Source organism: Diadema antillarum, unplaced genomic scaffold (assembly GCF_040938485.1).
Source record: "Diadema antillarum isolate AM-2024a unplaced genomic scaffold, OU_Dant_1.0 seq00000188_RagTag, whole genome shotgun sequence".
NCBI lineage: Eukaryota > Metazoa > Echinodermata > Echinoidea > Diadematoida > Diadematidae > Diadema > Diadema antillarum.
The window spans coordinates 116,122-141,452 of record NW_027271252.1 but is presented as its reverse complement, the minus strand read 5'-3'; the positions used below and the strand labels follow the sequence as shown (position 1 = coordinate 141,452).

The following is a 25,331-nucleotide window of genomic DNA, read 5'->3' as shown; positions in this document are numbered from 1 at the left end:
CAACTTGTTCAGCTACCACTTTAACCATGTTATTACCATCATAACCACCCAACCTGCCAATAATATCAGAGTCTGTTTACTCTTCAATACCAAAACATCATTATTTCAAATCATTACAGTGCCATACTCAGGCAGTATATTCATAGGTGTGAGTTCTACCAGCTAATCTTAATCTTTAAGAAATGGGACTCTTTTAATGAAGAGAGTAAATATTTTCTCTCACCGGGATGACCTCGCCCTCCTTGGAGATACAGGACATGATGCGGTCGTAGTCCTTCTCATGGAACTCCACCTCGTTGACGTTCTCAAACACGCCAAGGAGATGTGCCTTTTAAATACAAGGGCATTAAGCATGAAACAATCAAGCAAAAGGAGAGACAAAAAGAAAGTCATAGGTATTCAATAGGTGTATATTAAAAAACGTCATTGGTCTACTACAGAACATTCCAGCTTTCCTATCTTTTGCTGTGAAAGTATAGCTGTTTGTTTGATACAGTGTAACCAAAGCTTAAGGGCACGTTTACATCGAGCACAGTACGGGCAATGAGCCGGGTTTTTACTTTGGTGTGCCAAAAGAAACCATATCTGGTTCTGTAAAAAAGAATCAGTAATTTGGTACAAAATCACCCAGAATGTTATTCTCATGTCAAAATCAAGAGCAACAAAATCAACAGTACAAGATTAATTTTGTAACAAAATTAATACCGGGGAAATGATATTGGAACAGAACCAGACATAGTTCCTTTTTGCCCACCATAGCAAAAACCCAGCCCGTTGCCCGTACCGTACTTGTGTAAACGGGCCTATATACTGATCCCTTATTAAAATAATAATCAAACCTACTAGGTACACACAACTTAATACAATAATCATCCAACAAATGAGTATGAATCTTTTGCTGAGTGAGGTCAGAACTCACAATTTAGGGAACACACACCTATTGGATTCATCCTAAATCATGACATATATACTTGTACATCCATACTTCAGTTTTGTTTATTTGTCATTTTAAAAATTATGGCCATAGAACAAAAAAGGAACAGATTTGACTGCATCACTTTGAATATGTGTAGCCCATATATTTCGTGGAAAGAAGGGGAAGTTCAAAAACAATGCCTGTATTTGAGTGCATAAATAATTGTAACAACATATGGACAATTTATAAATTGCATATGATGAAAATGTTTCTATGCACTTTACTATCAACAAAAGAGAACAAACATGTAAATCCACCAAGAGTACAAATAATCCACAATTAGATTTATACAGTCATCAGTTCCGTTTTTAAAATTCAAATGAGGGCAAAAATGCTAGAAAAAAAGTCTCTGCCTGCAGGTCTTCACATACATGAACAAATATGTTCAAAATATTTATTCTTCACCATCAACAATATCAAGAGGTTGTTTGAGATACCTGGATGGTGTGTGAGTCACTAGCTTGCCCAAGAATCTCCAGCAGCGCCGGATCAGAGACAAAGAAGAATCGCGGGAAGACGAGCCGCTTCTTCTCCAGGTAGCTGTGATGAGAGAAAGTAGCAGAGAAAGAAAGGGAAAAAGAATGTACAATTTTCTGTGTGTATATAAACAATTTATCTTTGGTGACATCATGGTGCAGATTCCTCAGTTCTAGTTTTATTTCGAAGGCAGCACATTGTAAACTGAAACAGCTGCCACCAGAATAAGGTGATTTGCTAATCCATCCAGACAATTCAAGGGCAACTCTCTTATATTTTTCATTAAAAGAGCATTTAACCTAACTCCTCCAGTAGACATGAAGAACATTTGGTGTAACATATCTCAGGAACAGGACAAAGGAGTATGGACATAAATTGTATTTTACATATATATGCAATAATTTGTGACATTCAACTCTACAGTAGCTGTCATACTACTAATAGTGACTAAAAAGCTAAATGTTGCACAGTTCCCTTTCAAGAGGAATGCACATAGAACTATTTATCTAGAATATGTAAAGAAAAATCATGCTGTTTGAATGAATTGCACAATTTTCCACACTGTTTGTGTGAGGGCTCCACTCTTTGTTTTCCTGAAGTTCTCTGAGTGTTCATCTTTGTTCTAGCTGCATACTAAATTGTAACATTATGTTGGCAGAAGTTAATTCACATAGAATGCTGACTGCCAAGATTCCTTTACCCAGTGAGTGACTTCTGGCAGATCTCCAGCTGCTCCAAGAGATGGGGCAGCAGCTGGCCCAGGGTCTCGTCCCCGACGCAGCACTGGATCACGTTGTCGTTCTCGTGGGCCCGCACCATGATCTTGGCCCAGGACTTGTCGATGTTGGCGAAACGCTTGGCCTCCTACCATTCCGATGGAGGAGTAAGAGAAGATAGGTTGATGAGAAGGTGTATGTACTACAGAAATTAAACAGATAAGTTGTGCAAGTGGCAGCCATTTGATGTATCTTTATGACACTGATGGATTATTTAAAACCCAACATATCGACTCTTTGGCCTACTTCACAAAGATTAAATCCACAGTTGGAAAGAAGTCTATGGACTAAAACATGCACAAAATATAAGTATGCCTTTCATATGTGTAGCTATCAGTGTCTGTTCATTATTGGATGTCTGCTGGCATTTGCGATTTGTCAAAGACATTAACATAAACAAACTTTGCACAGTCTATGAGCTACATTCAAACTACCCTTGTGAATTCGGGCTATAGTTAAAGTACCCTGACTATTAAATTCTACACTTTCTTATGTCTTTATTTTCTAGATATTTAACAAAAAACAAAAAACAAACGCAAACAACCCTGAATGCCTCTTCAAATAATACCTTGTCATTTGATATCATATACAGACACAATCCCCCAGGAGAAAGATTCAACATACTGTAGAATTACTGCTGCAGAGACACTGACACAAGACATGCAGATTCATGATGTAAACTCCTGCTCGAGGCCATGCAAAATGAAAAGAAAATATGATAATGACACCTATAAAAATTTATCAAAAATTTATAAATAACAATTTTGGATGATAGAGGACTCAACTGAAATGTTCTGTCAGATTCCTGACACCTAAAGTCAGAGGGGTCATACCTGAGGGAGCTGTTTTGCAATGTCCCCACCCACAAAGACAGCCTCCAGGTAAACCCAGAGGTTCTGGGTCGTCATCCAGTTCTCAATGATGTCAGAGGAGTTGGAGAGCTTCTGCACCCAGCCTTGGATGTCCTTCTTGAATGGCGCATTGTACCTGAGTTAGGACACCAGTGGAGTGTGATAGACATTTCAGTCCTCTTCTCCACAGATGCTACTGCTACATGTAACTGTTTCATCATTGTTCTTGTCAGTTCCACAATATGTATGAAATCACAATATTCTCTATGGTTGCATAGACCATTTCAATGAAACGTCTCATATGGTGGGATGTGAGAGAATTGAGAAAATGAATCTATTCACTTGATTATACTGGAATACAAACTGGGACTTGCATCCAAATCTTACTTTTGATATATAATGTGTATAAAAGCTAATGAAAAGGGGGTGCTCTTGAACGAGATCTTTGGGTACATGAATTGTGTAGCTTTTTTTTTTAGTGTGATAAAGTCAAAAGGGGCCCGAGCTTAATCCTTGAGCGTGTCATCACAATCCAATACCGCAACAATATTTCGCTTCAGCCTTTGGTTCAGGTGAGCTAGAAGTTGTGTGCCATTAACTGATAAGCTTACAATGCATTGTTTTTTTGAGTGTGACATCAAAATCTAACACTCATTCTGCTTCCCCCCCCCCCTTCCCCTCCCTTCACCTCAACCCTTGCAGGTCTCCACTCTATGTCTCTTTCTTCAACACCCCACGTTGACATCGCAAAATTTAGCACTCACCTGTTGCTGAGGAGAGAACCCAGCACCATCAGGCTGTCCTCCATCAGGGCCACTATCTCCGAGGTCTCCGCCCCCTTCAGCAGCAGCTCGCCCCGGCTCTTGAAGTTGGCAAAGGACAGGGTCTGGGTGTTCCACTCCAGCACCACCTGCTGCAGCTTGGCCTCGATGTCCTTCTCTTTCACAGCTGAGATGCAGATGTCCTGGTAGAGGTTGCAAGTGAATGGAGGAAAGAAAAATCTCTCATAGACATGATCTCTCAAAGTGTGTGCATGTAAGAGCAAACTTGCCTGTTATCTGCTCTTATTCCTTGATGACTGCAACATAATGTCTTGACTAGATTAAAATAACAGCTATTTAAAAATCATAAAAGAAAAACAAGAGCTTGGTAGTGAAAGGTATTGTACCGATATGCATAGGAATTTACGCTGTATAAGTAATGTGCAAAAATCTGAGAGACATTGTAAGCAATAAGCAGCAAACAATACCTCCAAGAGATCATTTAAACTAGTCCCTTAACACTAGAGGGAGTTATCGCTTTTTATTTGTATGTGTGTTGGTGCATTTGTTAAATCTTTCTCTCGTCATATTTCCACCCCAACATAGGCCCTGCAAGTGCCGACGTGTTGCAAGTTAAAAATGTCACCAAAATAGTAAGAAAAGTCTCTGATGTTGCAATTCAGTGATATCAAAAGGGCTGAATGTGTATGCAACTCTTGTAGGGTTCCTTCCTTTTCTCCTATGTGATGCAGACTGCAGTATTCCAGTGTAAATTTGCATGAAATATCAGACTAATAGCATGAACAAAGATGCCAAAAACAATTATGAAGGTTAACATTCATCAAACCAGTCAAACTGTACTGCTAGTCCGCACATGACCAAGTATTCCTTTTGTTCTGGAAAATCAACATATTAAAAACTCATCAAGCAACATCAGAAACATGTCAGTCACCAACCTCAATATCCTCCTTGTGAGCGAGCAGGGGCGCCTCCATGATGTTGCGCATGCTAAAGGAGTCCGAATCGATGTCGAAGCGGTGGCCGGTGACGCCCGTGATGCGGTCCCAGTGCCGTTCCTTCATGGCCCTGTTGGCCATGAGCTCCAGGAGTGGGCACGTCTCATTGAAGTCGTCGATGGTCTTCTTCAGGTCCAGGAAGGCCTGCCACTCCTTCAGGCCCTTTGGCAGCTTGCGGCACCTGGGTGATGAATCAAGACAACGCGAGGATCTTTCGGTCTCTTTCTCCTTTGTTTTTTCTCTTGTCGCAAGAATTATCATCTAATTTGCTTGATTTCCTGCATACATGATATACACTTAGGGAATTTAATTCTTCACAAATCGGGACTCCCCAACAATTTCACATAATTATTAAAGTGGTTGAATTCACTATCGTGGAGTACTGTACCGGAAGGAGAAATGTATGCGTACACGTCACATTTATGTCGGAATGAGAGTTAATATTTTCGCACGTTTTTAAATTCGAGAATAAGATCTAACTCGCGAAATTCACAAATACAAAAACACTACAAAATATCTGCCATATACAGTATACAGCATTCACAAACAATAATAATAATAATAATAATAGCTGGTTTTCATACAATGCACTTCAGACTTGTTAAGAATTTTAATGTGCTTTACAATCTGTTTTTACCCCAGTGACTGGATGCATTATTTCCAACAAGCTTTGACTGTGCTCACTCTCTACTCCCTCGGTAGCACACTCCAGCCAGTCACCATTTAAAGGTGACCACATGCTGATCAACCAACATAACAATTCTCATCCTTCTGGGTACCCATCTATTCTGTACTTCTGGTTGGAGAGTAACAATATGGAAGAAGTGCCTTGGTGAAAGGCAAACATGTCAAGGGCTCAAACCCACACTCTTGTGATTCAGAGACAAGCACTCTGTCCACTTGGCCACGACACTCCACGGCTCATTTTCAATACTGTAAAACGAGAAATGTTCGCGTGCATTTTAATTTCGCGAATTTCGCGAGCGCCAAGATTCGCGAAATTAAAATGCACGCGAAATTTCTTATCTACATTATATGCATTGAACGCAAGAGGCAATTCGCGAAAATTTCTTGCCGCGAAAAAGGCTGTCGGCTCCAATTCGCGAAAATTTCGTGCCGCGAATATATCATGTTTTACAGTATTCAAACTGGTAGGCCTGAATAATAATAATATGTGGAAGTTGTATAGCAATAATCACAAACTTTGGGTGCCTTGGGTATGATAAACATTCTGATGATTGAGAAAACTCCTAGCAAGAATGCCTTCTCCTCTACCATCCATCCCCCTCCACAAAATAAAACCACCTCATATACAAAAACAAAAATCATCTTTAATGGTACAAGATAATGAAATGCCATGATGTTCCCTGCAATTCGAGAGTCTAATCCATGGCATCACTCCAATTTTCCTCAGAGCTGGGCCGTTGGAATGCACACCTGTTTTGGAAGTCAATGAGCTCCTGGTTGATCTTGTCAATGTCCACCTCGCTCCAGAGGATGTCGTAGTAGCCGTTGACGCGGTCGATGACATCGTTGTAGAGGCCATAGAGCTTCTGCAGCAGGTTGAGCTCCTTCTTGGTCTTGACGAGGCTGGGGTAGTCGGTGACAGGCAGACCGAACAGCTGCTCCCCGGCCGAGTAGGTGTTGAAGCGCCGCCACAGATCATCAAACCGAGTCTAGAGGACAGTGTAATGTATTATAAGATCCATGCATTCCTTAACTTCCTTTTTTTCTTGCTAGGTCAGGAGAAGATGAACAAAGTCTATGCAAAAATGCATTACAGGGATGATTTTCTTGGCTCAAATGATCTTCCATGGTTCTCTTGCTTTCAACCAAAATGATGAAGAATTTCATTTCAACACAAAGTGAGTCGCAGCTAAAGGATTGCATGAGCAGAATCCCTCCTTGATATTAAAGCATTTGTAAAACAAGTAAAAGAGGTTAGTTTTAAAATTAAACTACACACAAAGGATTAGGAAGGGATGTGAGGATATAAGTGAAATTTAGAATGCAAGATTTTTCCCATAACTGCCTCATTACCTCCGCCAAGGGAGGAGGTTATGTTTTCGTTACCGTTGGTTTGCGTGTTCGTTCGTTCATTCATTCGTTCGTTAGTTAGTTAGTTAGTTTGTCCGTGTGCAAAATAACTCAAAAAGTAGTTAACGAATTGGGATGAAACTTGCATGAAAGGTTGAGAATGACACAAGTAAAAAACGATTAACTTTTGGTATTGATCCCAGAATTTTGGGGGAATTTATGAAGGATTTTTGATATTTTGGCAGGTAGGGTCAATGAACTTGGGAGTTCAGGCTGCGCGTATTTGAGGTTTGCCTGCGCGCACTAAAGGGCGTGCTCTAGTTTCTGCTGGGGTGAGGCGTGTCGTGCAGCTGAGGGTTTATGACGTAACAAAGGCTTCTATATTGGGAAATCAGGCAACTTTCAGCACACAATGCTATAAGTACATGTACGTATGGGTAGAAATCACTGATATCTCTATGGAAGAACAAGATCAGTGGTGAAAATGATTTGCATGCTTGGCGAAGGTCTGCGCTTTCAGAGTGCTTCTCTCGTTGGAAATGAGTTTAACTTGCTCCTGGAATAACATCAATAACAAAATGTGCCGTCTAATTACCTGGAAAACTTGGAGCCTGACATTGGCTTCTTCAGGTGATATGCCTTGTACCATGGGACCATTCTGTGGCAATCATATATAAACACAGACAAGAAAAGACACAACTTATATCATGCGACATACTTGTAACAGTTAAATCAACACATGCTGCTTACAGGAGAGTGATTTCTGTATGATATGGAGGTCACTAACAGCAAGTAATCCTTCACAGAGAGCATGGTTTGCACACATTCAAACTGCCTCCATTAGTCTTTCACTTCTGTAATAGCCATTGTAATCCTAAATAGGGGTACTACCTGAGAAAGCTGGTTCCTCCAAGCAATGGGTTAAAAAGGCAGTCTGCACTTTTTGTTGGCATAAGTGTAAGTAAATATCAAAATACACACTTTATTTTCACTGAGAAAAATGAACAGCCACGCCTTGGACGCCCCTTCTCAAAAGACAGGACAGAAAATTTCTGATATTTTCGTTGATGCCATTCTTGAACTACAGTGTAAAATGAACATTTTGGTTGAATTTGGATTCGCTGCCTCATGAAAAGGCTGACAAAGCAGAAACAGTCTTCCTAAGCAAATAGAATTGGTGAATATGCATTAGACAGAGAGAAATCTTGTAAGTGCTACAATGTATGTGTGATCATTAGAGAATCGTGGAATTCTGATGGTAATCAAGTACAATAAATTCTAGAGGAGAGCTTCATGTTTATCCTTGTGCCTCATCTTGTCAATGTCTCTTTTCTGATGAATTATCAGTTCCATGACATTTGCTCCTGCGAAATAACTGCATGCTAAGCCAAACATAAATTCTACTCACAAATATAACCGCAACCCTCATCATAATCCTCACATCAAACTAAATCTACAACCCTATCACTATCACAATTCTAACCCTAACCCTAAGTCCTTGGAGAAAATAAGATTGGAGCAACTGTCGCAATCGGAAATGTCGTGTCACCAAATTATCAAGGCAAATGAAGGGAAATAATATTAATGGTACCCACATCTTCGTAGTCCCCCGTGAAGAAGGTGTTGTCGAAGGTGAAAGTCTCCACGGCGTTCAGGAGCTCAGCCTTGAACGTCGGCTGGATCTTGACCAGGTTGGCTTGGACAGAAGACTGTAAAGTGGACAGAGAAAAATTCCTGAGAGTATAATGCATTTAGCGAGCATTCACTGATAATTCAGTTATCACCGTTTGGTAATCCAGGCTTCACCTAAACCCAAACAGGTCAGGGCCAAGTCTAAAATCACATAGGCTGCTTGAAGATTCTGGAGTTATTAAAGCATTTCATACATGCTGACCCTAATAACATTTGCAACAAACCGATAAACAAAAGCAATCTGTCGATGATTGTAAATTCAATTTTAGCCTCAATAAGTCGTTTTTCACCTCCAAATCCTGTTATTTGCAGCTGTGAAAAGTCGTGATCTCTTCTCCTAATGCTACATGGCAGTTTAAAACTGTCATGTCATCATTAAATCTGTGGTTTATTAGTCAAAGGCTTAGATTAAACCACTGCCATTTACTTAAACCCATTGCACACTGTACGACCTTCGGTCACATGACTTTGGATGTGAAATAAATACGCATATCTATTCTGAGGCTATTGTGATTTATTTTGGATCAGTCGTGTTTGTCAGTCGTGCGACCGAAAAACGTATAGTGCATGGCGGGCTTCAGGTACCATCCTTAATAGAGCTGCAGCCAATGTGCATTTTGCCATGTGGGCGTAGGCTGGACAATGCTCACCGCTTGTCTGCTGAGTTTCTGGAAGGAGTACCTCAGGGTGTCCACCCGATCAGCCTCCTCCTTAGGCACAGCAACCTGGAACTTCTGAAGCATGGCATAAGCTTCCTATTGGCCAACCAAGGAGATGGGGCATCAAATAATGAAGGGACTACATGTGAAAGAGTCACCATTCATACAAGTAAAAGACCCCACTTCACTCCATGCCAAGTGAAGGATACATAAAATTATATACCCATACTGCACTGAAGAACATGCACAAGGAAACTGGCATGCACTTTAGGAAAGATGCAGACCCCTCGTGGTTTGCCCAGGGTGACTAAAAGTAACCTACAAATGTTATCGACCGGACACACTGTACTTTCCAAGGAAAGAAAAGAAGCAATATGTGACCGTGCACCTCAAAACGAACAAAAAGTCGCACACACTGATTTTGCGTGAGGACTGAAAATAAGTGAAATGGGTCAACCTAGCCGAACTTGACTTTTTCATATCTTCTGAAAGAGCGGGTCTTCTTTTACATTATGCAAAAATTTGGTATCATAAAACGGGCAGGAAAGTGTGTTTTTTTAGCAGTTTATCTCGAACATTTTTGGTAGAATAGTGTGATTAGGTGTGTCTTCAGAATCCCTTTTTCATTTCTGAAAGACCTTGTCCACCCTCTTCACTTTCAACTCTAATAACTTTTGAAAGGATAGGGCTACTGCTTTGAAAGTTGGCATTAATTATGGACAGAATGTGTTAATGAGGCATGCTTAATTTCAGTTTAATCTGATAATCCCTTCATTGTTGTTATTCTGGTGGTTTACTTCCTGTCTTTTGTCCCATTCATTGCACAGCCAGTACGGCTTGGTAAAGATTAAGCGCTTGAATAGACACTGTACTTCAGAGCCTCTTTTCTCACTTCACACTTTTCCTGAGTTTGTGCTTTCTTTCCAATATTTAGGTATGTTAGGAGAGTCCATTTGATTTGAGTTATACATCATTTTAAAGCTTAAAGTCTGCTTTTTCAGAATATGGTCTTAACTAAAAATTCATGTCTGGCGACTTTTTGTTTGTTTTGAGGTGCAGTGTCACATATGACTGTGCTACAGATTATCACAGCAGATAGCTCTCTATCCATTTCCTGACAGGGCCAATGAAAGTCCAACACAGAGCCCATATTCTATATCCATTTTTATACTCAACTTAAAGATATCTTGAAATTACGTCAGGCGATTGAGAAGTGTATTTGTACATTGTACCCGACTGATAAAAAACAAACAAACTTTGCCATCTTTTGCCATACCACAGAAAGCTGCTTAAAATAATTATAAAGATCATTGAGTACTTTCATATCTTATGAAGATATAGAACTCTGAGAGTAAACACAATGGCTCAAAGACGACAAAGTGATAATTCATTGATACACGTGTACTAGTAGCTAAACTGCTGTGACATCTTGCGGTCTTTCCTTCTTTATACAAATAAATAGTAATTTTCTCTTACTTGCACGTAAAACAGAAATTAAACCTGCAATTGAACTATCAGCATCTCCCTTTTCCCCTCAATCTCTCCCTCTCTGTTTATATCTCTCTCTCTCCCTCTCTCTCTCTCTCTCTCTCTCCTTCTAAATCTTGATCTTGATTTTGATTCTATGCTTCAAGATGATGGACGGACTAGACAAATTCTCAATCCACTTGAAAAATCAAAGAATATTGTCATCTGCGTGGGGTTACCTCAATGGGGCCAAGGGTCATGTCGATGCGGATCTCCTGCTGTCGGATCATCTCCAGGGCGTTCATGGCGTTGCGCACGTCGTCCAGGTCTTTGATGGGGCGGCCAAGGCGCTTGGCGTACTCAGCCACAAAGTTGGAGATGTCGTCCATCTTGGCACAGTACTCCTTGTTCAGGCTGCGTCCCAGGATGAGCTTCCAGGCCCGGGCCTCCACGGTCAGTGCTGTTTTGATGGGCTCTGGTGTGTGTAGCATCGGGAAGGCATGGGTTAATGAAAGGTTCACATGGCAGTGTCCAGAGGCAAACTTAACCCTTCCAACACCAATTGATTACAAATGGCAAAATTCGCTCCTTTAAGGACAAGTTCACCTTCATAGACATGTGGGTTGAGTGAATGCAGCAATATTAGTAGAACACATCAGTGAGAGTTTGAGCAAAATCGGACAATCCGTTAAAAAGTTATGAATTTTTGAAGTTTCTGCTCAGTCACGGCTGGATGAAAAGACTACTTATAGCTTGTGATGTCACATGAGTACAACGATACAAAGAAAGAATAAAGAAAATTCAACATATTTCCATTTTTCTTGCATATGTGACCAGCGACAACGGTTTCAGGCAAAAGTCGGGAATTTTGAAAATTCATTTTTTCACGGAATCTCATTGCCCATTTCCTAAGCTTTGCATAGATATAAAACACTTGTATTCTTCGGCACCATAAGTGGGCATAGAAAGAGAAATAAAATGCACTTTTTAAGTTGTTAGCCTGACAAAATTGCGAGAAAACAGGCTTTGAAGATTCACCTCTTTCTCAAAGACAATATCCGAGCGGCGATGCGAGGGGAGAATTACCCATCCGTACGATGGTGCAAATCGATGTTAAGCTCCGCCTCTAGCAACCACATCGCCTTTTGATTGGCTCACTGAGAGAGTCAAATTTCCCGGGCACCTTCCTCGGAGCTCAGCGTATGGAGCCGAAAAACAATGCATTTCGCTCGGGTTTGTTTACCAGTACGTCTTTCAAGATGGCGAATACGATAATTGCACGTATGGTGTACATGTACAATGTTCATGTCTATGGTGCACGCATTACGCAATGGCATCCACATGCCATGGCCGTGTGCATGTAACAGGAGCGGTGGCGAATCCACACATTTACAAATCGCGTTTTCATTGTGGTGCCTTTTGAAGGCAGAAAATTGCTAGTGCTGGCAAGGGTCACGCTTCCTGTTTGTTTTGCTTTTACAAGACATGCATATCTTGCTTTGCTCGGTGGTGCTATTTAAATTAAAACAAACAAACAAACAAACAAACACGACTCGTTAGTTTGGTGCGATCTTGACGTGTAGTATTTGAATATAATTGGTTACATGTGACCGCTCCTTTCCTCTCATCTACCTTCCATTGAGTCAGTCTGCTGTCATATTTTTTACTACATGTACAAGACGCGTAGAGCACGCACTACAGAGCGAGCGTATATAAACCACTATAGCAAGAACAATGGAGCATGTAATCGTGCACGCGTGGACAAAGCATTCCCCAAACGCTGCAACTGGTGTCTCCGAAAGCCGAATTATGTAAATGTATGCGACGCACCAGCCAATCGCATGCGAGACCCTGCGCCGTAGCAACGCTGAGGATATTGGCGCGGCGTTCGAAAGAAGCTCGAAACTGACGAGTGCGATCCAACATAGGGTGCTTAAAATTCCATTTTCGATAGGAAAAACTTAGTCTTATGCTATGAAATTTAGTGTAGATGTAGAAAACATATCAAAGATTTGATTTCTGCAAAAAACCTAAATCGACAAAAATAATGGTCAAAATCTTTGTACCCGCCTCGGAGGGAATTTGCTCTTGCGACTTTTGCCTGAAACCGTTGTCGCGGGTCACATATAACAAAAGAACACTCGACTACTCTCTTTCAGAAGGCAGGGGGAATAATATTACCCTTAACATATGTCAGTAGCAAGTCGAAGAACTGTGCACTTTATTCAAAAAGTAAAGTTTTGTGAAATTCTTTTTTTATTTTCCTTATATACACGGTAGTTGTACGCATGTGACATCATACACTGTAGTAGTCTTCCCTTCCAGCAGTGACTGCGCAGATACTTAAAATATTCGTAACTTTTGAACGGATTGTCCAATTTTTCTCAAACTTTCACTGATGTGTTCTACTAATATTGCTGCATTCTCTCAATCCTTATGTATATGAAGGTGGACTCGTCCTTTAATGCTTCCATATTTAACTGCATTTGGATGAAGCAGTCTATATTCTGCAAAATTGTGCAATTGTTCCTCTGACAAAGCAAATCACTGGGTGATACCCTTTTCATCTGTCATTGGGAGATGTTCTGAAAGATTATAAACATATTTTGGGTGCATTTATCCACTTTCAGGGAGTTTTGGGCAGTTGTTCAAAGCTGTGTTGATTATAGGGATAAAAACATGTTTCTGAAGCGTCAAAAAAACAAACAAACAAACATCGCAAAGGTATTCGAGCCAGAAACAGGTTTCTGCAGAGTTGATAAACTCAAAGTTGTTTGAAATGCATTTATAGCTCAGACCTGCCCACGCTAACCACTGGCAACTACACATCTCCGCTCCTCGGGGAAAACAGCACAATGGAGCTGCACAGTGACAAGGCCTCCCATTCAACTAATGACAGAGTTGATAAATGCAAAAACTCAAGAAACATAGTCAGAAAGGCGTTTGCGAATGCATGTTGATAGCGGGTATTGAAACGTTTAAAAAATGGGACAATTAATAAACAAAGCCTTTGACCAACAAGTCTCCCATCAGCTTACGAAGAAATGTCCCCGGAGTATCCTCTTCTTTTTTTAAGTAGATTCAAGAAAATTGAATTACATCCTCCTGTCAAGTCATGACATCTCAAATACAAATTTTAACAGGCCAATTCAGAGATCCGAAGTATGGACAAATAAAATAATTTTCATACAAACCTTTGGGAAAGCTTGAGTGTCTATGAAACTGATTACATCACCTCATGAAATGAGCATATAGGCTTGTTCCTGATCAGGACCATTTAAAATTTGAACCTTCAAAAACTTTCACATTTTTTTATTGATATTATTGAAACTTTTAAAGTTCTGTTTTGTTTTTTTTTAAAGTCTGTCTGTGGTCTTATATCTATTTTTTTTTTCTGCAGTAGGAAGGAAACCCATCCCACTCCCCTGGGCATCCCTGTGCCTCATTTCTTCACTCACCTGTGTAGAGCTGAATGGCCCCAACCTGAATGGTGGGATTAATCTCCTCTATCTGGCACTCCAGCTCCTGGTAGCTGAGAATCTCCTGCTTCCACTCAGACAGGATGGGCTCCGTGGAGATGAATGTCTGTGGGAAGCATTTATGACAAATTGTTCTAGGACAATTACCGATCGGACAATTACCACAGACCCTTCCTCTGACCTTAACCCTAATCTTTACTCTGAACCTAATCCTGACCCTAACCAAAATTCTAACCCTAACCCTAACCTTAATCTTTACGGTAACCGTATCACCAACTAGTATATGGGGTGGGGAGACTGGTCCTGGGGGTAATGGTGATGGCTACTGAAATGAATTCACAATGTATAAACATGACTGGAGACAGTAAATATAGTTTCAATATTTATGCATTTGTAAATACTTACTCTTACAACATATCTTCCCTCAAGCTGTTTCTACTTTTTTTTCTATTGCTATTGATAGCCTTTCTGAGAACCATACGTGCTCATCAACATGTAAATATCATGATTGTAAACAGTTATATCCTTTAAAAAAATATTTTAAAAATTCCTGAATTAAGAGCCACAAAAGCATGAAGCATCAGAAGAAGGAGCCAAAGATAAGAGTTCATCCTTCTTTCACAATCTGTGAGAGACAAACTTATTGTAAGTAGGCTGCAAATGCTACAAAAGGCCGGCAGAAATTTTCACAGTGCACTCTATCATCATTTAGGCAGGCTTTTCAGGTGCCAATGAATTCTGCTACACACAAATCTAAAGCACGAGAAAAACCCTTTGCTAATTAATCTAGACTGACCTTAACACATTCGTCCCTGTCGCCCTCCCAGAGGAACTGGTAGCCAGAGAAAACCTCCAGGGACTCTTGGATCTTGGGCCTGGCCTGGCTGATGGCATTGCTCAGCATCATCTGCAGCTTCTGGATGTCTTTGTGGTCCGCGATGCTCTTGTAGTAGTTCTTAAGCTTCTGGGGTGGGATTGGCTCCAGTGGTGGTGCTGCTGGCCAGCGTGGAGTGATACCAGTGAGATTGGTTACCAGCAGGCATATCAACATTACATGGACCACTGGATGCTCATCAATTTACACTGCTACTCTAATGACTTCCAATCCTGCGACATACTGAGTACATCCTATGTACTCATAGGAAGTAAATTTTCATTGGTTGAAGAGTCTTCACTTTTAATTGAAAAAAAATTATGAAATCAATTGATTTTTCCATGTACTGTTTGAAATACGTTTCTCAGATAAAACCAACCAAAATGGCTACATTTTTAGAATGGACATTATATCTTACGGAAAAAAGGGGCTACTATTGTGGGAATGCCCAAGTACTAAATAAATACACAACACTGAAGAGCCATTTCTAACATTTGAAAAGAAAAAAGAAATCTCCTGTCTGAACCCACAAAAGCAAACAATTTACTTTGTTACGTGTTTTTATTTTCTTATTTTTTTCTTTGTAAAAGTGAATATTTTCGCGCGACTAATTTTTCACGCTCGGCAGGGTAAGAAGAGTTTCAAGTGTTTTTAATTCCGCGGAATCAAGACATCAACTACTGGAACATAAGGCAAGCAAAAATATTCACATGCTCTTTCAATACTTTGACGCTGGTTTCTTGCTGCGCAAAACGCATGAAAATTTCCCCTTTTACAGTATAAGGAAATCCGACATAAATGGAAGAATATCATGATTTCCAGATATATTCTACGCTTAACACAAGACTGTCAACATTCAGTCATTAAAATAAGGGAGATTCTGAAGAGCAGTCAGGAAGATACCTGTGTATCATGTGCACCTATGTGGTAAAAGTAATTTACTGAATCAAGGAGATTGGTATCTCCTGTGGACATGAGGATGTACTGAAGTTTGTAGGAAGCCTCCGGCTGCAGAATATGGGAGACTTGGCAGACCAGTTCATAATCCCAAGAATCAGTGCTTGCCCACCTGATGGGGGTGCTGCCCTGTGCCTGCCGGGCTCCTCGAAGGTGACCGACGGCTGGACGGCCGGCTTGAAGCGCTTCTGACCCCACTGGGCCACCCCGCGGCTGACCTCCAGGACACAGGCTGTGGCCTTGTTCAGCGCCTGCTGGACATCGTCCAGACTCGGCTGCAGCACCTGTGACAGAAACAGGCAATAATTGATTGACATGGATGTGAAGACCCAATTGAGTTCTTTCAAGGGCTTCATTTAACCCTGTGCCTGCTTTTGAGTGCCAATTGGCACTGAAACCTCCAAAGTGCTGTAAACATTGTCCATAGTCAAAGGTACAGAAAGGGTTAAAATGCAAATTTCACACCATGTTGAAGTTAACTTTAATAAATTAAGTCAAATAGGACAGACAGTGCGGTGCAGGTTTCATAAAAAATAGAAAGTCAAGAAATTTTAAGGATTCATAATTTCTCACAACACACTAATAATAGCAGAAACCACATATGCATATGACATGAGGTGAAGATTTCATTCCAAATGCCCTACACACAAACATTCTCTTGAAATTGTGATGATATCATTCGATTAGTTTTAATTTTGTTTAGTTTTCCTTCAGGAATGTTAACCACCAGACATCTTGCAACTGCAAACACATAACTGCATACCAAAGTAGCAAATTGGGGGGGGGGGGGAACTCATAGAAAACATACAGAACAAGTGCAGTGGCATATCTTGACCTTTCTTTTCAACTGAATTTATGAGGGATTTTTGGACACAGAACACAATATGATAAGATATTAGCAGTCTTCAGCCTTCACAAGTGCAATTAATAGTTAAGCAATGCCCCTCCCCAGAGAAAAGCAAAACAAAACAACCATTTTCTCAGAAGTTCTGGAAAAAGACCCAAAGGAGACATCTCACAAATCCTTACCACATTAGGGATTGCCAGAGCCACACTGATTTTGAAGAATGGATTCTTCCTGTCCCTGAATCTGGCCTTCCTTCCATAGCCTCCTCTGCCCATAGGTCTGTGTGATATATAAAAAGAATATTGTCAGTCACAATGATGTTCAAATATCATTTCTATTTCATTGCCTCTTGTTCTCTCTCACTATTCATTTCCCTCTCTTACCCTTTATCTCTCTCACTCTCTCCCCCTTCTAAACTATTTAGCATTTCGTTTGGGGGGTTTGATTCATTGATTCCATCAACTTTTTTCAGTCTAAAGGTCTTGGACCTTATCCACAAAATGTTTTGAAGGTTGTAAAGAGGAGCCATCATAAAACACACACATACACACAGCTATGACAGGAGATGTTCAATGGTGGCATTTCCAACCTGGCAACATTCAAAAGTGCCACATGTTCCCACACCACATTGCAACCAAGATATCTTGCCAACAACATATCATAAACAGGTTTACCTAATCACCCAGATAAAGGAATTAAAGGTGTCCACTTCCACAATTTAAAGAAAAAAAAAAGAAAGAACACAAACAGAAATTCCAGATTGCTCAAAATGAGGTAATGACTTTGTTTTTGAACATGTATGTAAAACAGCCCTTGCACAGCGGTAGGAGTTTGCGGGGATTGGACTTACGTCGAGAAGAAGACGCGCTTCTTGATGGAGTCCAGCGCGTTGCGGGTTGCCCGTAGCAACGCCTCCAGGATGCGGTGGTTGAAGTGAAGCACCAGTTCCTGGCACTCCTCCTGTAGGAGCTGCTCCTCCTCGAGGCTCTCCAGGGTGGACAGGCTCAGCTCGGATTCACCCAAATCGCTCTTGGCTGTTCACAGCATGGAGGGTGTTAGAGAATTAATAGCTTAACCCATTACGGACGGGCTGATTTTGCTACAACACGCATTTCCCATAGACACTTGCCCGAGTATACTCGGGACTCGTCCTCAACGGGTTAACTATGTTAGTTGAACTTTATCTCAGACTTCAAACTTTGACTTGTGACTTGCAATTGTAACACCCAGAAATCGATGTTGATGAATGCTGACTTACACCTTCAAATTAAACTCATTGTCTTGCAACTTACGATTCCAACTTTGATCTACATCATTCTTCTACAGTGTATCTTGCCCTGAAAATTTTATTGAAACCAATACCTACTTAACTTTTTCTGATACTTACATTTGTATCTCACATTCTGGAGTGATAAAGGGAATATACGAAAAGAGCTGGTTCCACTCAGATGAAATAAGTTTGATTTCTTTTTTAAATCTCTGTAGTACCAACAACACAGACAATTGCAACAGTGGTAACAACAAAATACATGTTATATATTCGTTAAACTCTTGATGAGAATTTTTTTTCCATTATTGAATCTAGAGAAATATTACAATTATATCCTCTTGTGGTTACTCAATGTCAAATTTTACAGCACCTTTTTTACACCTGAGAACATAATTACCCATAGTAGGTACATAGTAACCCCCTGCCTCCCAGATTTGGCAAATTCCTATGGATGTAATTAAAGACAATTTTCCAGCTCCTGTATGTAGCAGGGTGAGTATACATGTAGACTGACCTTCGTCCGAAGCCAAATCGTCCTTGGCGTCTGCGTTGGGCGGCCTGAGGTGGGCGGAGACACGCTGTGCCTGCTCCACGAAAAGATCCACCAGCTCCGTCACAGCCTCCTCCACACGCATGCTGACTTTGTCCAGGACAAACGCCTTCTGCTCACAGCAGTACTGTGTACGGTGCATTCAGGAAACCACAAAATTACACAAATCATTCCACAGATACTAGTCCAGTACTCACAGATTTGTTCAACTGTCTTCTTTTTACCATCACGCCATTAATGCTCGACTATGTCTTGGCAGATTATGTAATACAGCAGTACAATGTTGTGTACATATATCGTTCATATAATACAAAGTTTACTCTTTGTGAGACAACATTGAAAGTACAATAAGTATAATAGAACATGAAGTCGTTCACATGTTGAAAGTATCATAGATGATGAAGTCATCCACACATTGAAAGTATCATAGAACATGAAGTCCTTCACATAAAGGCAAACACCTCCAAACAGAAGAGCAAACCTTGCAACACTAAATACAACTTCCATTGTGATGTCTCTGCTTTGGATGAGAAAATGAAACCTTATTCAATGAGTAGCATGATGGAACAGCAGGCTTGAGAACAAAATTATTCTTTACGACACCTGAAAACTCTTCCTGCGGGTGTAAAAAGAGTTTCAATGCTGTAAATCTCTGGCAATTTGCCAAGGTGGTCACATTGATTGTGCTACCGAGAGAACATCCTTGTAAAGCAAAGTTTAAAACTACATGAAGTCTCATGATATCGCACTGAGTGCGCACTTCAATAAGCCCATACAATCAATGCACCTTCATCAATTACAGCTGCAATGACATTTCAATTACAACATCAATGAGCATATATATGCAGCTTTAAATCAATGTAATGACAACCGTTATCACTTTACCTGGGTCTTAACAATGAATTCCTCAGCAGTCCAGGCATTACTCTGGGGCAGCTCCACCAGCGTGGTGTTGGCGATGGTGGACAAGCCAGAGTCTATGCGGGCTTCGCGAATGTCATTCACCTGCAATACATGTTGGGAACTTATTCAAATTTTGATACAGTGGCACCTCAATTCTACTTTGATTTAGTACATATCTATCATCCCAGAACTTTTTGCTATGGTAATTCCAGTATACCTTGGGTAGCACACACATTGTCCCATTTCTGGCCTGCTACATGACTGGGACAGTCAAACACCACGTAGCCATTCCAAGCAGCCATATCAGAGCTTCTAGGAATGCCTCATGTGAAGTGTACTCTAATTTGAGTTTGCACATACATGTATTGTTTGTGTCATAGGCTTAATTCTATTGCTTCACTATTTCTTGCTAAAATTGCTAAGAGATGTAGCATTTTACACATGATGGATGACAGATAAAGAAAGACATGTGCAATGGAAGTTGACCACTAGATGTGCTCCAAAAGGGTACAAAAAGCGTAACAAAGGTTTCCATGTGAAGAACGCGCGTAACATGCACATACGACATAATGCAAAGAGTTCATTCTCTTTGTTCGGGACATCCGTAAGTAATTTAAGCACACCAGGTGAATGACCCTCTTGCTACAAAATGCATGACTCCCTCTAAGAATATCTCATGAGGTACGCTTTCTCAACAGAGCACTCGAACGCTCCAAAACTGGCACAGAAAGACACGGTTCGCTTTTGTTCCCTCTTGAGCGCTCGAACACGGCCTAGGACACCAGAGATACGAGATTCCAGGTAGATTAAGGAGTAGGATAAACCTCATACCTGCTTGATGAGGAGGGAGAGGTCCGTGAGGGCAGCCCGCATGTTGCTGAAGTAGGCCTCCAGGTTGAGGGAGGTCCAGGTGAGCATGGTCAGCCCCGGCTGGATGGCGATGTCCACCTTGCGCGTGTGCGGCGCCATCAACTGCTGGAAGATGGGACTGATCTGTGCTCTCGCTGCAGCGTTCTCCTCCAGGATTGCCTACAGAGGTAGGATTATATGCCATAGATAATGGTGCTACAACGTATACCTTCTCACTGTTTCTCAAGTGTCATGTTATCGATAGTAATAATCCATCTACAGGGCTGCCAATATCAGCACATCAAATCACGGAGATTCTATACCTATGCATACCTGCCAACCCTGAGACTTCTAATAAAACTGAACAAACAAAGAAAAGTTATTTAACGATCTGAACTTTCATAAATTTCATATATTTTACTATTAACAGGTATTTCCAAAAAATCAGAACACACTGAAATTAACGCATTTTCTTTCCGTGAAAAATCTGAATATTCAGATTAAAACTGAACAGTTGGCAGGTATGCATATGTGATACATCCATATTGATCAGTGAGCACAAATTATTCCTAAATCCTCGGAGGCAGAATTCAGGAGTTCCGTGATGCACGTAAAAGATCCCGCTTCATTCCTTCATCACAAAGAGCAGGGTGCAAAAAACCTGGATAAGAAGTCTGTCCCAAGTACAAACTGTACTATAACAGGACCCAATGGAAGACCAGCTCTGAATATGGGCTATCCAGCCATCTTGTCAGACAGAAAATGAAAACAAACAAAGACTGTACCTTCAGAGAGTTGACGTTAGCCTTGAGCTGGTCCTGGCCCATGACGATGATCAGGGCCGCCTCGGGAACGTCCAGCCCCAGCTTGACCATGCAGACCGACTCCCTGATGACCTGGTACAGCATGGGGTCAAAGTTCACCATCAGCTGGCCCGTCTCTGGGTGGCGGATCAGCAGAGTAGCTCTGAGACCTGGGGACCGTTTCATGAAACTTTTTGTCAGTGATTTACACTGACAACTGTTAAAAGCTACTAAAATCCTTGCGTCTGATTGGCTGATAGCAAATTTGTCGGTGAAAACCTCCGACGAACTCGTTGATGAAAAGCCTCCCAGGAGTCAATAAGGATGGATCGCATGAATCCATGGTTCCCAATTTCGTGGTTTGTTGGAGCCAGAGGGCCGTTTCACTTACATGGGAACTATATCATGAAAACTTATTTGTTTCATGATATTTGGTCTTTTCCCACATCTTTCTGTTATCTTTGTCCTTCAATGTTTTGAGTGCGCCTTGAACATTTCATTTAATGGATTGTGCACAACTCAAATTGCAACTATTATTATTATCATTATTATTATTATCATTATTATTATCATTATATCAGGCCAAACAATGAACCCAAAGTGGAGATGGATTCAGATCAGATCTACTTGGGGAGGAAGCATAGACATTCACAATGTATTCTAGAATGTGACATGGTGGGCACAAGATACTATTTCCAAATGGCTTAGTGAAACAGTTCTGATGGCTAATTGATCAAAAAGATATCTCTAAGACTAGCTGAATTGAACTTATGGTTGATTTTGGAGTTTAATGTTTCAGGCACCAGATGTCTCATTTATCAACTTGAAAGAGAATACTGATTTACTGGAGGCAAACGATCAAGTCCAACTGAACTCGAAACCTTGTTGCGTGTTTCTTTGTTTGTTTGTTTTGCTTTTTTTTTGGGGGGGGGGGTCTAAGATTATGTTGACTCAGATGAACGAATGTCAACTGTACTGAATGTTGCCAGATAGAGAGAGAAAAAAAAAACAGGAAATTTAGTTCATATCTTGTACATGACTCATTAATGACATTGCCTTTCCAAACATATCTTGTACATGACTCATTACTGACATTGCCTTTCCAAACAAAGCATCCTGCCTTGAACCTGGCCAAGGACCAGAGCATTTTACCGTGAGTTGTTTTACATCTTCGAGGAGATGTCAACTCAGTTTCAGCGACATTCAATTTGTGTCATTAGTCAGGTAAGCCACTAAACGGGTGAAAAATGCCGATTAACGTTCCACTTACTTGTGTATCTATATGTCACTGAAGACTCCAAATGATAATTTGCAAGGGTGAAAGTTTGCATGAGAAGCAGATGAACCATCAACACTTTATATTGCACTTTGTTTACTGATTGGCAAGCACATGGGAGTGCCTTCTTCGCCAAATGGTACAACTGTCAGTGAATCAAGATTACCTAATCCCCCCTAATCTCTTTTCTTGTGTGTGTGTCACACCATGGCCTTCCTGTTGGACTGACGCACACTACTACAAGTAAGTAGGCTTGCTAATCTAGGACTAGGTCAGGGTCAAGTACGGATTATACACTGAATGTTGTTGATAAAGTTTATCAAAGTTACGCTACGTACCTGGGCACTTAAAGGAATTCTTAAGATGAAGTCAAATCAACTGTTGTGTTCAATTCAAAGCATGAGATGAGATAATATCACTGCTCTACACAAGCTTTAAAGGGGAAAGTGTAAAATAAACATATCATTCCACCTGATAGACTACAGCACCTCACACTGTGCCCTTCCTCGACCAGCTAATCTTGCCATAACATATGTTTATTGAAGGGTGACATAACATTTGCTCCAGCGACAATTGCTGCAGTCTTATGTTCTCCAAGGACTATGGTTAAGGTTGTGACAAGGTTTTAGGTTTAGTTTGACGTGAGGACTAGGATTAGGGTTTAATAGGGTTATGTTTGTGGATGTGATTTATGTTTGACTTAGCATGAAGATATTTCATGCGAGCAATCGTCACAGGAGCGAATGTTATGGAACCTTGCCGTAGACACCTGCCCAAGTACAGTGTATACTTCTGACTAGTCTTAAACTGGTTAACATGAATGGCTGCCAAAAAAAACTCACCAGATCTGACAGCTTCTATCTGGTCCACCCAAGCCCTGTGGTATCGGATCTCAAACTCCATCAGGACTGTCGCCGTGCGGTTGTAGTTCCGCACGATTTTCTTCGCGTCATTGCTCTTCATAACTGCAGGTACTTCCTGTAATATTTTATGATATATTGCATGGTATCATGAAAGTTGTGCATCTACTATTTGTGTCTCGAACTCTTTTGTCTTACTGTTTTTTTCTGGTTCTTTGGTTTTGCTCACTTTTGTTTGTTTGTTTTTTCTTAACTTGTTCACTACGGGAACCTGGTGACCTGCGTATTTGTAAGTCTACGGGGATTTCGGAATTTAGTATCGAACTGGTTATTGTGAAAACAATCCCATTTACAGTGCCGGGCCGGTCCACGTTCCGCCTACATTGGGGTATTAGGCCATGCCTTTTCATGCATTTATACTAAATTGTCGAGCTGCACCCGGAATTTAAGATTCCTTTTGCATGTTCTTTTCTTCATCGAAGTGGCACTCTCCATACATGTAAACATTCTTTTTTTTTAGCAATCTCTGCAGTACAGCCCATGGGGTTTGGCCGCACATTTGGGTCCACTTGAGTTTACATTAACAAAAGGTGGGCCTTGGGCTAGTCCCGCTTTTGGTACCACAATTGGGCCCGTGCGCATTTAGACCAAAAAAATTGAGGTATCGAGGCCAGGGACAGGCCGCGGTGCCACCATGGGGTAAACAGGGTCTTTGAGTAAAGGCTGCTTTGATATATGAAAAATATACTCTGTAAAATTTAAAAGGTGCTGTCTTTTAACATCAGATACAGCAGACTATGAGGTGTGTTGCACACAAAGACATCCAGACACACAAACACACACATACAGGAGAACAGATAGTCTGAACTGTTTCTCTCGTTTTTTCGGTTCTAGGATAATTATCCCCTGAACAATTACCCTAGACCTTCCTCTGACCACAACCTTAATTCTAATCCCAAACCCACACTTAACCCTAATCCAAAAATTCTAACCCTAAACCTAACCCTAACCCTAATCTTTACTCTAACCTTATCATTTACCAGTATTTAGCTAGGGGATACCTGTAAGGGATAACTGTCCTGATAATTTTTTTTCACTATCTTCCATACGTATAACGTAATACATGTAAGTATATCAAGCACACAGTAACTGTACCGCAGCATATTACACGTCACATAATAGATAAAAAAGTAATTGCACAATTGCTCTCCAAGTACCAAACTGATACTGTAAAAGTGGATATTTTCACGTGACTAATTTTTTGCGCTTGGCCGGGTCGGAAGAGTTTCGCGTGTTTTTAATTCCGCGGAATCAAGACATCACGCACAGGCACATATGGCAAGCAAAAATATTTGCGTGCTTTTATTTTCGCGCTAGTTTCTGGTTGCGCGAAATGCGCGAAAATTTGAACACCGCGAAAATTTCCACTTTTACAGCACATCAATTTAAATCAAACACACAAACTTGTTCCATAATGTAAAACTTTTTCTACAGAAAAAAGGAGATAATTGTTAAGTTTCACACACAAACACACAGACATTCCAGAAAAAAAAAATATATATATAAATATTCAATTAAGATATATAAACATCAGCTAAAGATAAACATCTTCATAAAATTGAACAAACAAAACACAAATCACTACTTGCATGACATTGGATATCACTCATTCAGACTATCATTCTATTTCTAGCTGGTTTTGAGATCAAAAAATGAAAAAAACTAGAAATTTTGCTATGGCAACTGATGCCTCCGCTATAATGCATGATTCTCCCAATAGGTATATAGTATAATGCCTTCACAATGTGTGATGACAGCTTCACATAACTGGCAAAATAATGAAATGACAGGTTTGTCAGAAATATCTTGAATGTTCACTTTCCTTGAACTACGTTTGCTATAATTGCCTATTAAAGAATGCAGGTACATGTATTTGGGGAATTGAGGATTT

At 40.6% G+C, this 25,331-nt stretch overlaps 1 protein-coding gene across 1 annotated transcript in view; it reads right to left on the bottom strand.

Moving 5' to 3' along the window:
• The window catches only part of LOC139728638 (dynein axonemal heavy chain 8-like), a 130,319-nt gene that overhangs the window by 79,613 nt on the left and 25,375 nt on the right, over positions 1–25,331 (bottom strand). The window contains exons 16-36 of the mRNA XM_071639576.1: positions 23,363–23,498; positions 21,227–21,414; positions 20,424–20,621; positions 19,575–19,694; positions 18,642–18,816; positions 17,720–17,903; positions 17,052–17,148; positions 16,051–16,306; positions 14,988–15,184; positions 14,171–14,297; positions 10,952–11,187; positions 9,237–9,341; positions 8,490–8,603; positions 7,490–7,552; positions 6,295–6,533; positions 4,798–5,038; positions 3,845–4,044; positions 3,063–3,216; positions 2,154–2,317; positions 1,414–1,516; positions 224–328 (exon numbers count right to left, since the gene is read on the bottom strand). Of these exons, the coding sequence (XP_071495677.1) occupies positions 224–328; positions 1,414–1,516; positions 2,154–2,317; positions 3,063–3,216; positions 3,845–4,044; positions 4,798–5,038; positions 6,295–6,533; positions 7,490–7,552; positions 8,490–8,603; positions 9,237–9,341; positions 10,952–11,187; positions 14,171–14,297; positions 14,988–15,184; positions 16,051–16,306; positions 17,052–17,148; positions 17,720–17,903; positions 18,642–18,816; positions 19,575–19,694; positions 20,424–20,621; positions 21,227–21,414; positions 23,363–23,498 (3,402 nt within the window). The remainder of the gene's footprint in view (positions 1–223; positions 329–1,413; positions 1,517–2,153; positions 2,318–3,062; positions 3,217–3,844; positions 4,045–4,797; positions 5,039–6,294; positions 6,534–7,489; positions 7,553–8,489; positions 8,604–9,236; positions 9,342–10,951; positions 11,188–14,170; positions 14,298–14,987; positions 15,185–16,050; positions 16,307–17,051; positions 17,149–17,719; positions 17,904–18,641; positions 18,817–19,574; positions 19,695–20,423; positions 20,622–21,226; positions 21,415–23,362; positions 23,499–25,331) is intronic.